We start from the raw sequence: 15,016 nt of genomic DNA, 5'->3' as shown, positions 1-15,016 counted from the left end.
AAACGTTTTCACCAATGTCAGCCTTCCCCTGTGTGCCTCCAGTTGCAACTACCAGTATCAGAATTTATAACAATGCTATATCTGACTACCACCTCAACATTGGGTTGAGAAGCCTGTACTATTGCAAATATTACATGTATTTTCAAGCACAGAAAGAATGAATGAAACCTTGGATAAAGGAAAATATGAGAGAAGGAATAAGAAAACTGAAAGTACTAGCAATTTTCATTGTAATAACCCTCCTTATGGAATATTGTCTCTCCTTGCTGTAATTCCATAAACAAATCAAAAAAAAATTTTCAAATATACTTCAGATTTCAGACTGGACCATAAACATAGCTTGTTGGCAGAACTAGAAAATTATAGCTATAGGCAGATAGTATAATAATGCTGGCCTTCTAGAAAGGAAATTTGGCAAAAGCGTATCATCTACAGGAAACAGAATTGTTGCCACAATGGGCAAACAATCTGACAAAAGCCTATTCCTCCTGGCTTAGTTTTTGCTTGGTGCATAGATTTCTTGAATCCACACAATGAAATATCAAACTTTCCTAATAAAACAAAAAGCATTTGGAAGAAAGCCTGATTGTGAACATTTCTCCACAAGTAGACAAGGGAATCTACATAATGCACATTAACACAATAGCACATTGTGTAGCACATGCTTTCTGTAAACTAGATTTCATATTACCATAATTCTGGCTGGTTCAGTCATTGTCAAAGATGACAAAGGTTGAAGTTCATACATGAGTATACATACAGGAACTAAATCAGGTATGAATTTTACCATCCGGGTTTTTAAAAGTATAAACTATATTAAAAGAGATAACTACACTGCTCAAAAAAATAAAGGGAACACTTAAACAACACAATGTAACTCCAAGTCAATCACACTTTTGTGAAATCAAACTGTCCACTTAGGTAGCAACACTGACTGACAATCAATTTCACGTGCTGTTGTTCAAATGGAATAGACAACAGGTGGAAACCATAGGCAGTTAGCAAGACATCTCCAATAATGGAGTGGTTCTGCAGGTGGTGACCACAGACCACTTCTCAGTTCCTATGCTTTCTGGCTGATGGTTTGATCACTTTTGAATGCTGGTGGTGTTTTCACTCTAGTGGTAGCATGAGACGGAGTCTACAACCCACACAAGTTGCTCAGGTAATGCAGCTCATCCAGGAGGGCACATCAATGCGAGCTGTGGCAAGAAGGTTTGCTGTGTCTGTCAGCGTAGTCCAGACTATGGAGGCACTACCAGGAGACAGGCCAATACATCAGGATATGTGGAGGAGGCCGTAGGGGGGAAGCAACCCAGCATCAGGACTGCTACCTCCACCTTTGTGCAGGGAGGGACAGGAAGAGCACTGCCAGAGCCCTGCAAAATGACCTCCAGTGGGCCACAAATGTGCATGTGGCTGCTCAAACGGTCAGAAACAGACTCCATGAGGGTGATATGAGGGCCTGACATCCACAAGTGGGGGTTGTACTTACAGCCCAACACCATGCAGGACGTTTGGCATTTGCCAGAGAACACCAAGATTGGCAAATTCACCACTGGTGCCCTGTGCTCTTCACAGGTGAAAGCAGGTTCACACTGAGCACATGTGACAGACGTGACAGGGTCTGGAGACGCTGTGGAGAATGTTCTGCTGCCTGCAACATCCTCCAGCATGACTGGTTTGGCAGTGGGTCAGTAATGGTGGGGGGTGGCATTTCTTTAGGGGGCCACACAGCCCTCCATGTACTCGCCAGAGGTAGCATGACTGCCATTAGGTACCGAGATGAGATCCTCAGAGCCCTTGTGAGACCATATGCTGGTGCGGTTGGCCCTGGGTTCCTCCTAATGCAAGACAATGCTAGACCTCATGTGGCTGGAGTGTGTCAGCAGTTCCTGCAAGACTAAGGCATTGATGCTATGGACTGGCCCCCCGTTCCCCAGACCTGAATCCAATTGAGCACATCTGGGACATCATGTCTCACTCCATCCACCAACGCCACGTTGCACCACAGACTGTCCAGGAGTTGGGGGGAGACCATCCACCACCTCATCAGGAGCATGCCCAGGCATTGTAGGGAGGTCATACAGGCACGTGGAGGCCACACACACTACTGAGCCTCATTTTGATTTGAATATTTCATTCATTCAGATCTAGGATGTCTTATTTTTGTGTTCCCTTTATTTTTTTTTGAGCAGTGTATATCTGCATCAAGGAATGTAACTTTTCAAGATATGGTTTTGCATTTACAGATGTTTACATGGTAACAAATCAATATGATGAAGATCCAATAATTTTTTACCTTGCAGATTTTGCAGTGGCAATGTCATGATGCCTCCTGCTGCAGCTGCTGCTACAAGCCCTTGGATGTTGGTGAGGTTAGCAGTAGGCAAAGTCAGGACAAGACCTTGCTGTCCACCCAATTGTCCAGCCATGTTGAAGGGAATCAGAATAGGTTGATTCAGTGCTGGAGGGGCACCTGGCATCACTCCAGCTACAACTGAGGCTAACTGCTGAGCTGTCAACAATGGCTGCAACAAAACATAGTGATAATAGGTTATCATATAACAAAATAGATATATAGCAAGTGGAAAGCAATTATTTCACTGTGGAGCCACAAATTCTTTCAATGCGTCTGATCTTATAAATGTATCTGGCTCATTTAAAATACCATGTCCAAAGATGGGACATAACATTAAACTAATCGATATTTCTAAAAGTGTAACTGTTTCAGAAATTGTCCCTAATGAACAAGGCTGGTTATTAAGAATGCTGAAATACATTGTTCCAGCCTCATTGAGAAGAGGGCTTAAGCAAAGGTTCTGGGGCCTACAATAAAGACCATTTTCCTTTGCCAATATATATATATATATATATATACTGAAATACAAATGGAAAGAGGCATTTTAAAATGTTACATTCTATTCATTTTCTTAAAATAATTAAATATGCTTTTTCAACTTGGTGTAAATGTAACTGATAAAACATAATTAATTTAAAAGTTTTAAAATGTATAAAGATATAAATTATTATTTAATTATATTGCAACCTTAGTTGGAACAAGGGCAGCACAGTGGTTAGAATGCAGTATTACAGGCTAATTCTGTTCACAGTCAGGAATTCGATTCTAATCAGCTCAAGTTTGACTCAGCCTTCCATCCTTCCAAGATTGGTAACACAAGAACCAGATTGTTGGAAGAAATGATAACTCTGTAAACTACCTAGAGAGAGCTGTAAAGCACTGTGAAGTGGTATATAAGTGATATTGCAATTGCTAATAAATTCAGCAATGTTTATAGGAGCACCCATTATTCCTTCAAGCAATCAGATTTATCCATACAATGTATATTTGTATGTAGTTATGTTGGGGCTAGCTAGATGCAAGGACAATAATTGTATCAAAGTATTTAAAGAGAAACTGTCTTTTTAGAGACAGAATTAAGTGCAAAAAATGGAAACTTTTAAACACATTCTTCACTTTCTGGAGTGCTTTTTCAATTCTCTACCTCTCAAGAAACCCACGTGAAAGATGAAAAATATAATCCTCTGTTAATACAATTAGTTCTCAACTTACATTTCTGTAGCTAAACAAGATAGGTGTTAAGTGTATTTTGCCCCATATTACAACCTTTCTTACCACCATTGTTCAGTGAATCACTGCAGTTGTTAAATTAGTAGCAGTTGTTAAGTGATTCTGGCTTCCCCATTGCCTTTGCTTGTCAGAAAGTCATAAAAAGTGACCACATGACCCCAGGACACTGCAACCATATGAGTCAGTTGCCAGGCATCTGAATGTTGATCAAGTGACTATGAGCATGCTCTAAGGGTATGAAAAACGCACAGAAGTCAGTGCTGTTGTAACTTCAAATGGTCACTAAATGAACTATTGTAAGTTGAGGAATACCTTGTAAGTGCTAATGCAACTATTGTTAAGCTTACAGCTACAATGCATTAAATAACTGGCAACTGTCCTTTTGATTACATTACCAAACTACCTAGGAAAAATACCAAACCAACTAGGAAAAATGAAATACTGCCATATTTATTCATTTATTCAGAAAAAACAAAGCAAAAGTTAATCTGTAAAATTCTGCCTCATTCATAGACCAATACTGGTGCTAAAGCCTGGGAATGTAATTGCTGGAGAATCTTTTTCAGTTGGGTGTAGCATAGCTATGCCTTCACATCAAAAATTAACAGCTACTTTCCATACATGCTTAGTTTTTCTACATTTATTTTATTTTTATACATTATTTCATTTCAGTATTTTTAAAATCTTTCATCTGAATGACACAGCATAAAATATATTGCTTTTTTGAGCATGATGGTTAATTAAGCGCAAATGTTAATTGCAATGTTTGTATCACAGGAAAAACATCAATAACTCCTGTTTGGAAACACTAAAGCAAACACTTTCCCCTGATTGCCAGCAGAGGAAAGAAACTAATAACCTGAATTAAACAGATAAAACCAATTTCTATTTCAGCTTTAAAAGCTACACTCATCTTTTCTTTGAGATGAATAATTTCAGCTCCTTTAAATTTACAGCAGATAACGTATTTTCTAAATTCAAGATACTGCTTTATTGTTGTTTTCTGAAATCTTACCATCTTCTTTATATTATATTATGATTATATTAACTCAAACAGTACTGACCACAGTACTCCCAATATTTCCTGAACAATGTTTGTCACCCTTTTTTTCTTGAGATAAAACTAGGCGACATACAATATCTAATTATTTCTTTAAAAATCAAGTTGGGGGCCCAACCAATGATTATTTCTACACTGAAAGATTTAACTGATCAGTACAAAAAATCCATGACTATTTCATTGATTTAAAAAAGGATAATAGAAAGTGTCAGTAATTGAATATGGAATTTTTTCCATGTATAGTATAGATCAGGGATATCAAACTCAATTTCATCAGGGTTGTGGTTGACCTCAGGGGGTGGGTATGGCCAGCTCAAAGTTGCTGGGGACTGGGGCCTCCTGTGGTGGCACAGGTAGGGCTGGGAGGATCCATTGTCTCCAGCAGAGGAAGGTGAGACCAAGAAGAGCACCAAATCCTTGTCCACCAAAGGAGTCTTGCCATTCCTCTCAGGCCATGTGGAGGACCCTCGTATGACAGCGCAGGCTGCCCAGAGCCCTGGGCAGTGGAGGGCAAATACCAAGCCCAGCCCAGCCTTCCCTAAGGGGCTACCTAGCTGTGCTTACCTCCTTTCCCTACTGCTTTATCCTGTTTTCCCTACTGAAAATGGCTGTTTGCAACACACAGTGAAGTGATACTTTCCTAAGAGCTCACAATTCAAGAATACCAATGTTAACTTGGGTTGCCAACAAAGTCTGGTCTGTGGCATAACAGAATATAAAATTGCTTTCTCCTTTGAGCCCAAGTCTCAATGGATCCAGGATTGATGCAGAACTTCCTTCCTTCCTTCCTTCCTTCCTTCCTTCCTTCCTTCCTTCCTTCCTTCCTTCCTTCCTTCCTTCCTTCCTTCCAACTGTCAGGAAATTTCTCCTTTGTTCTAGGTTGATTCTCTCCTTGATTAATTGCCATACATTGCTTTTGTCCTGACTTCAGGTGCTTTAGAGAATTGGTTGACCCCCTTCTTCTTTGGAGCAACCCCTCAAATATTGGAAGATCAACATCTTTTTATATCATGATGACCTTAACAAGATTCAATATTCTAAGTGTTGTTTTACCAAGGCATTATAAATACCCTAACTTTTTGGGGGGCTCCAAACAAGGCAGACACAATATGTGCTGGACTCCCCATCACTCATGTTGCAGGGGCAAGCAGGGATTCCTTTTTGGGAAGGAGGTAGATGACCCCTGCCTCGGTTCCCTCAAGCACCACTGCAAAGGATAGATTGTAGATCGGTGCCTGGCTGGCCTGAGCCGGGCCAGGTGCTGCGGGCTGGTCCTTCACTGTTTCCAGGGCAGCCCCATGGGCCAGATCTAACAGTATTGTGGGCCAGATGTGGGCCATGGGCCTTGAGTTTGACACCCCTGATATACATATTATAACTGATCTACAATTCATCATCACTTATATATAATGTTCTCCATGTATGAGTGTCTGATAATTAATATTCTTCATTTTCTTTCATGTTCAAATAGAAATTCTGAAACATTTTGCCTAACTATAATGCTTAATGTTCATGAAAATAACTAAAATTGTTCAAATGAAATACACTAAATTAAGATTAAGTTTTTGACTAAAGACTGCAGTTCAAAATATCTGTCAGCTTTTTACTTTTATCTCATGGTATTCTCTTATATAACCTTCATAATTTTGCTAAACATTAGAGTTTGGTCATAAATTTGTTGTGAATTTAAACAAACTCTGTGGATAACTGTTAAAGTAAAGAAATTAAAAGTTCAACCCAAGACTTCCAGCTGAGGTTGTGGCAAGATCGGACAGGAGGAGAGGGTCTCTGTGCTCCCATGCTGAGTTCTCCCCTTTGGACAGCTAAAAGGAGATAAAGCCACCCTGTAGCTGTGGCAAAGTAAAGTGGGGCACTCTACAGGTCCTGGAGAGCAGCAACTCTTCCACTCAACTCAGGGCTTCTTCCCTCTCATCACGATGAGGAGAAGAGGCAGCCATTATGGCTGCCATGAAGTTGGGACAGCTGTGGCAATGAAGAAATGTGCAGGAGTGGTGCAGATGAACAGTGACTGGAGCTGGGGGAGAGGATTCCTTTTTTATTTAGACCTAACTTTAAAAGCGGGGGGGAGAAAATCCAGGAAAAGGAACTCTTAGAACTGTTGTTAAAGTGGGTTTATCATAGAGAGAAAAATCCTAGACCTAAAAGAAAGGAACTAAGGGGAAAAAAGCTAAAGACTTTTTAAAACATTAAAAATTGGACTTTCAAACTGGATAGGCATTGTTTTGGAAAGGCATTATAAAATGCTGGAACTATCACTTGAATAGGTAATTTTGCTTCAGATATTGCATTAAAATTGGATTAACCAATTTGTCAGACTTGAAACAATGCTGAAACCTAAGCTGAGGGTGCCATCGACTGGTGAATGGAAAATACACCATACCCCTACAATCCTGGGAAAATTTTTGATAAGAAAAATAAACAACATTCATCTGGAGGAATGTGGTGATACTTACTGTTCTATAACTATCTATTGTATGATTACTGGAGACTCTATTATGAGAATAAAAAGAAGAGTTTTAAGTAAAGTAAAGTGAGTTTTGATTTTAGGAAAGCTGCCTGGAACTTGATGGAACTGATTAATAATTTTGAGATGTAAACTATGATTATTAAACTTTCTGAGGAGCAACATTAGACTTGAATATATTGTTTTTGGACTATTGAGTAAGACTATTGAGTAAGACTTACTAAAATAGGGCAAGATGCTCCACTGGGGGAAATAAGTGAGATTTCAAAAGAAATGTTGTTGATGTTTTAAAACATTAAGGATACTATGAAGAATCACAGAGAGATGAAGAACCTATTGCAAGGCATAAATGGGAAAATATAAAATATCCTACAATTGATAATGACTGAAGATCAAAAAATCCAGGAAAGAGAGGAGACAACAGAAAGAATGGAGGGAAAGATAGAACAGATAAATCAGCAAATAAAGCAAGAAAATGAGAAGGAGAAGATGATAAAGATAATAATGACTGATGAAATAAACCAAGGGAAAAGTACTTTAAGAGATTTTAAAATGGAATCGGATAAGATGGAAGATACTTTTGGAAGAGAGATAGAGGGTTGGGTGGACATTTTGGACATCTGGCAGCTTAGGAGGATAGAGATGGGAGAAATATTCAGACTGAATGGCCATGACACAGATGTTGATAGAGACAAAGATCCAAGAGAGGAGTATGGGAGGCAAGCTAAAAAAAATGAATAAGAATTGAAGTATTAGAATGAACAAGAAATGATGGATAGAAAGGAAATGTTTGTTTGTTTTTAAATATAATGAGAGCCTTATTAAAAACTAGAATAGACTTTTATATAAAATAATAGTTAGATGGAAAGATTGAAAAAGATGGTATTATTATATACATTTAAATAATATGATGATTGGCACTAGAATGGTATATTGAAACATTGTATAAGCAAATCTTGAAGGACTATGTCTTAATATAAACATATGTATTAACACTAGGATTAGAAATGATGGCCTGACTATAAGCTAGAATAGAGGTAGAAATTAGAAATAGGGAGAATATTAGCATATATAATTTTTATATAATAGAATACAAGCAATAACTAGATGGAAAGTATTACTATCTATGCTTAAACATTGAAATATTGAATAACTATTTTAAAACAAACATGTATATTAATACTATGATTACATAAGTTTGATTGATGTAATAAATATTATTAATATTATTATTGCTACTTGTATCAAACTGAATTATACCCAGAGGCATATACACACACACATACACACACACACACTTTGTTGGTATGAAATCTGCTTTCAGAAAAGCTTAGATTCCATGAGAAAAACTATGGACACACACACACACACACACACACACACACACACACACTCTGTTGGTATGAAATCTGCTTTCAGAAAAGCTTAGATTCCATGAGAGAAACTTACCTGGGACCCAACAGGGTATGATGTATGGGATTTACTGGATTGGTGCTGGTCAGAAATATTTGTATCACACAACACTGTATTTCCTCTGGCTCCTGGAATTCAAATAAAAAATTATATCTTAATTTCTAGCTTGAGGATCAGCATATTACATTTTACTCTGATGTCACATAGCATCATACTACAAATGATATGTCAAAGCAGTTTATCAATAACTCATGTGCTCAATTCACTTATCAGATGCATAAATGATCCAACATTCATTCTGTCCAGGACCATCCTTTAGACCAGGGGTTCCCAACCTGGGGTGCTCGCACCCCCTGGGGGTGCGAGACGATATTCCAGGGGGTGCGAGAAAAATCCAGGTAAATAATAGGATATTGGCTATATGTTGGCATTTTTATTCCAGCGGGTGTGAGGTTCAAGTGAAATCTCTTTAGGGGTGCGGGGTAAAAAAAAGGTTGGGAACCACTGCTTTAGACTAATAGAGAAATCTGAAAACAGTGAAAATGCAGCTAATGTCATCACTATTAATGTGGCTTGTACAACCACTTACAGTGGTTTATACCAGGGGTCACTAACCTTTCAGACCTCAGGGACCACTAAAGTAATAATTTTAAATCCTGTGGACTAATATGAATCCAGAGCACTGCTCGTTGAAGCGCCTGGACTCCCAGTGACAGGATAGGGTCCTTCAGGCACTTAGCCTGTTTCTGCAACCTTAAACGCTCAAAGAGCATTTGGACCTGTTTCTTACAGAAAATAAAACATCCGGATCTCCTCTCTCTCTCTCTCTCTCTCTCTCTCTCTCCCACTCCCTCCCTCCCCCTCCCTCTCCTTCTCTCTCTCTCTCTCTCTCTCTCACACACACACACACACACACACCTCATCTCTCTGTGTGTGTATCTCTCTCTTTCTCTCTCTCTCTTTTTGCATAATTGTTTACTTTATTTTTAATACAAACAATCCATCTTCCATTAAACAATGTGCTGTCTGGGTACAAATATCTTGTTCAATAATAATTAAAATTTACAGCCTTATTCATTACATTAGTATTAATTCTCTACTCGTAACTTAATACTGATATACATAATACATCTAATTATTATAAAAATCCTCATCTTAATATATTTAATTCTATTAACATATTTTCTATATTTCACTAATCTTCTTTTGTTTCTAATTTTTCATTTATTCTCTAGCCATTGATAAAATAATTCCCATATCATATAATATTCAGTTTCTTCCATCTCTTTAATTTCAAGTGTTAACTTATTCATTTCTGCATATGCTAATGTTTTCCTGATCATGCTCTTATCAGTAGGAATCTCTTCACTTTTCCAATTTTGTTCATATATATATATGTTTTCGTAGATTTTCACAGGTACAGGTACAGGTAGGCAGGTCTTGTGCAAGAAGCCGAAAGCACCAGCCTGAAGATGGCGAGTGCCAAGATGTTCTCAATCTTACATGGGAAAAGACCTGAACACGCCAAGACATACATATATATATATATATATATATATATATATATATATATATATATATATGTGTGTGTGTGTGTGTGTGTGTGTGTGTGTGTGTGTGTGTGTGTATGTATATATATATATATATATATATATATATATATATATATATATATATATATATATGCAGGTCTTGGCGTGTTCAGGTCTTTTCATATATATATTTATAAACTTAAGAAAACAAATATATATATATATATATATATTTGTTTTCTTAAGTTTTGGAGTGCACCCATGTATGGTATTCAGCTTTGTTCGAGTATTTTCCCACGTCATTATAGTTATGCTTTTAAAGTTGTAGCAACGTTTCGGCAGAATCTCATCTGCCATCATCAGGCTTCTTTCTTCAAAAGCACAACTATAATAATGTGAGAAAATACCCAAACAAAGCTGAATACCATCATACATATTTGTTTTCATAGATTTTCACGGGTACAAGTATGTAGGGGTCTAGGTGTGTTCAGGTCTTTTCCATGTAAGATTAAGAGTATCTTGGCCAAGATACTCTTAATCTTACATGAAAAAAGACCTGAACACACCTAGACATACACACACACACACACACACACACACACACACATATATATATTCTGAGGTTATCGCAGGTATTTGTATGTGGATCTTTGGTTATTCGGGTTTTCCGAGTAAATATATTCAGAGTATATATATATATAATACCCATATACCTTTACTATAAATTTCAGGTAAAATTCCTAACAAAAGTATTTCAGATTTTAAATCAATATGTTGTTATATCATCTTTTCCAACCATATATGTATTTTGTCCAACATTTTTTAGCTTCTACACATGCCCACCATATATGATAATATGGTACCTGGTGGCATTTCCAACATTTAGCTGATTTATCTTTAAACATCTTTGCCAATCTTGCCAGTGCAAAATGCCATCTATAAATCATCCTGTACAAGTTTTCTTTATAATACAGTTGACATTGTTAATTTATAGTTTTTATCCCACAGTTTCTGCCATTTATCAAGTTCTATTGTAAATAGCCATTTTTTTTGCCCATGCTAACATTGTCTCCTTCACTTGTTCTTCTTCCAGTATACCTAACGGTATACAGTTTCTTTATCAATCTTTCTTCTGTTCCTGTTAGTATTTTATCCAATTCTGTCAATTCTTTAGGAAAACCATATAATTTAGCAACTTTTTCATATCTAGACTGTATTTGCACATATGGATACCAAATTGTATCAATCCCTTGCTCATTCAATTCTTGTTTAGGTTTGAGCTCACCCTTTTCATTCAAAATATCTTTATATCTAACGATGTTTCCTATATTAATAATATTTGGATGAATGAGCATTTCCATTATCAAAAGCCAAACTGATATCTTCAGATAATGCTGTTCTCTAATTTTCTCCCATATTAACAATAAAACATTCCTTATATAATGTCTTTGAAAGTAACCATTTATCTTATTTTTCCCATACTATAAGAAAGCATACCAACCCAGTTGCAAATCGTGCCCCTCCAAAGTCAATAATCTTGTATTCCTCAGTACAATCCATTCCTTCATCCAAGTTAACATTGTGGCCTGATAGTATAATGCCCAATTTGGTAATCCAAAATTTTATCTAGTTCTTGCATCCTGCAACATTTTAAAGTTAATTCTTGCCTTTTCCCCTTGCCAAATATATTTCACTATTATTTTGTTAAGATCCTCAAAATATTTTTTACTTTGTCCCTCTCTAATCTCTGTCTCTCTCTTTCATCTCTCTCTCATATCTTCATCTCTCTCTCTCTTTCTCTCATTTCTCTCCCCCCTCTCTCATCTCTTTCATATCTCTCATCCCTCTCTCTCATCGCTCTCATTTCTCTCTCACATCTCTCTCCCATATCTGTCATCTCTCTTCCTCTCATCTCTCTCTCTTTCTATCTCTGTATCTCTCTCTCATCTTTCTCTCATTTCTCTCCCCTTCTCTTTGTCTGTCTCTGTCACTTTCTCTCTCTCTCCCATCTCTCTTTCTCTCTCTCTCATCTCTCTCATTCTCTCTCTCATTTCTCTGTATCTTTTACTTTGTCTCTCATCTCTCTTTCTCTGTCTCTCTCTTTTTTCTCTCTCTCTCATCTCTCTCTCATCCATCCTCCTCTCTCTTTGTCTGTCTCTCTTTGTCTCTCATCTCTCTCTCTCTCATCTCTCTCTTCCTCTCTCTTTGTCTGTCTCTCTTTGTCTCTCATCTCTCTCTCTCTCTCATATGTCTCACTATCTCATTCCCTCTCTCTCATCTCTCCCTTTCTCTCTGTATCTGTCTCATCTTTCTGTGTGTCTGTTTCTCTTTCTCTCCCTCTCCCTCTCATCTTTCTCTCCCTCCCCCCCTCTCCCCTCTCTCTTTCTGATTTTCCAGCACTCTCTGGGTCTTGAGGTGCTTCTTCAGCCTTAGTTGGTGCTAAGGTACTTAGTTAATGCACTTGGTTGCTCGGGGTGATGCATGACCTGCTCTCTACCCCAAGACACTCGCCTGATCCAGCTGCAGATGATGCTCCGTGTCATAATGGGTTCCAGGAGGAGAAGGAACACTGTCTCCTCCATTGTGAAGCACACTAAATTTAATTGCACTGCAAGAGCAGGACTGAGAGGAAGTTTCACGTCTCCCTGAGCAACCAAGAAGGAAAGCCCACAAGATGAAGCTTCGCTCCCACTCTGGAAAATGGAGCAAGTCTCCATCCCCTGCCCTTCCCTTCTCAGGCCAGGCAAGGAGTGACTGGGAGAGGAGGAGCAGAGCCAGCCAGTGGTGGGTTCAGCCAACAGGAAGCCACAGCAGGGGGAAGAAAGAACCCCGGGTTGCTGACATCTGTTGCTTCAGCCCACCTGCACCACTACCGCCATTTGCTGCAACAGCACCATTACCTCGTTCTGGTTGGTGAGGGCTGTGCTACTCCTTCCACATTCACCATCTGAAAAGTTGCACGTACCTCCCTCTACTGTGGAGATTTTCAGCCCCACCAGCTGTCTGCCGGTCCCATATTCCAGAGCTCTAGACACAGGACTGGCTCATCCTGGACAGCTCCTCCACTTGGGTGCAGTGCAGATCACCAAAAAAATTTCACAGACCACCAATGGTCCGCAGACCACTGGTTGGTGACCTCTGATTTATACAACCATTTACAGGAAAGTTTTCCTCATAATAAGAAATTTTTCCAGAATCTTAACAAGCAAGTAAAAGTTACGTTAATTTCATTGAAGAAAAGAGTCTGTGCCAAAGTCAAGTCATATCCATTTACCTTCCTAGTAATAAAACACATTAGATATACAATATGAGTTCTCCTGTAATCTATGGTTGCGCTGATTGGAGATGGCTTGTGGGAGGAGTGGGCATGAATTGGGAAGGGCATCTGGGGATGAATCAGAAGTACAGGTCAGAGATGGCATGTAGGGTGGCAGGTTAGGAAAGATGTATGAGTATGCCGAAGAGGTGTTGCATGTATTAAGGAAGGTACATGGGTCAGGGGTGCTGGCTTTTGGATGCAGTCTGTATATCAGCCCATTTCAGGTAAATTGGTTCAAAAATTGTCCCTATAATGTAACATTTCACCCACTTAAAGGTCATAAAAATGAATTTTAGTAGTCTATAAATTAAGCAAAAACCTTGTTGTTTCATTTCCTTCATTGAACAAAATTGTATAGAATAGGAACAAACAGCAAATATTTGATAGCCTTACTAATGCATTTCTACTTCATTAGGATTAAGTATTTTAAACATTCAATATCTTTATGGATATCTTTAAGTCTAAAATGTAGGTCCACCTGTGCTTAACCTTTTATGATCAGTTAGGTGCTGCCATCTAGCTGGGCATGCAGTTATATAAGTTGTTCTAAGCACAAAAAATTAGTGACTATGAGACACCAGATGGCAGCTTCCCATAGGATCCCACAGAATTATCTGTTAATCCTGGCCAGGCCATTAACTATCAAAACAGAATGCAGTGTTTCTCTTTACTGATTTTCAATAGGATGCATAGCAACCATGCATCCTGATATGGTAGGAGCTTCTGTGATCCCTGGCACTAGATATAAAGCTAGGCAAACTCTATTTAAGGTGATCTTAAATAGGGGGATTCAGGATTAGCACATGAAACCCTGAATATTAATTCTTTCCTTACTGCAGACACCCAAAAATCCCATTTTCACCCAACCAAACAAAGTTCCAAGTGTTTCTAGCAGGAACTTTGTACTGGTAGAATTATAAAACTGCATCTTCTATTTAAAGCTAATAGTAACTCCAAGGTCAATAATCTGATTTCGCCTGACCAATGGGAAAAGTTAAACAAATTAATCTCCATTTCCTCTAGACTGCCTTCTTATTTATTATGATAGTTTCTCATAATGGGAGAGAAATTAATATTGGCTTTTTGAGTCACTGGACAAACAAATTATTATTCTTTGTGTGATAATGCATATATTAAATTTAAGGTGTACAATAATACCAGGGGTTGGATTCTACCGGTTCGCACCTATTCACTAGAACCAGTTGTTAACTTTCTAAGCAGTTTGGAGAACCAATTATTAGAAGAAATCTCTTTTTGGTTTTTTCTCCCACTTTACTGGCCTAATCCTGTAAGGAAGTTGCTTACAGAAACTGCCTCTCCATTAACCCTTATTACATTCTTGGCAGGACTGGACTTTCTGACTCCGGAGCTTCTCTGGAGTTTTTTTTTCCTCCTTTGTTGGTACTTTGCTTGTGTGGAGCCCGAAATTGATATATGTATAGCTATTTCACTTTGGAAAACTGACAGCTTGACTTTCTTAAAGGGGAAGGGTTCTTTTAAGCTTTTTACACTGCTGTTGGGAGGAAATACTCCCCTGTTGGAGTTAGCACTTTGAAGAAATAATTGAACAGTGAAGCAGAGCTGCCGGAAAGAAGCTTTTGACAAGGAACCAAGA

The 15,016-nt window shown here is 38.2% G+C and overlaps 1 protein-coding gene and 1 long non-coding RNA gene across 7 annotated transcripts in view; both read right to left on the bottom strand.

Annotated features, from left to right (window-relative positions):
* The window catches only part of LOC148124067 (uncharacterized), a 718,603-nt gene that overhangs the window by 338,108 nt on the left and 365,479 nt on the right, over positions 1-15,016 (bottom strand). The gene's annotated exons all lie outside the window — the stretch shown is intronic.
* The window catches only part of POU6F2 (POU class 6 homeobox 2), a 403,956-nt gene that overhangs the window by 279,854 nt on the left and 109,086 nt on the right, over positions 1-15,016 (bottom strand). For all 6 annotated transcript variants that reach the window (XR_015740476.1, XM_026702258.2, XM_087918534.1 and 3 more), the window contains 2 exons: positions 8,587-8,678; positions 2,303-2,531 (listed from right to left, as the gene is read on the bottom strand). Coding sequence is in view for 5 of the 6 variants with exons in the window: in XM_026702258.2 (XP_026558043.1) it covers positions 2,303-2,531; positions 8,587-8,678 (321 nt within the window). In the remaining variant the exon portion in view is untranslated. The remainder of the gene's footprint in view (positions 1-2,302; positions 2,532-8,586; positions 8,679-15,016) is intronic.

Source organism: Pseudonaja textilis, chromosome Z (assembly GCF_049901715.1).
Source record: "Pseudonaja textilis isolate UNSWEBS1 chromosome Z, rPseTex1.2, whole genome shotgun sequence".
Taxonomy (NCBI): domain Eukaryota; kingdom Metazoa; phylum Chordata; class Lepidosauria; order Squamata; family Elapidae; genus Pseudonaja; species Pseudonaja textilis.
Note: the sequence above shows the minus strand (reverse complement) of the source record. Positions and strands in the feature narration are given on the sequence as shown.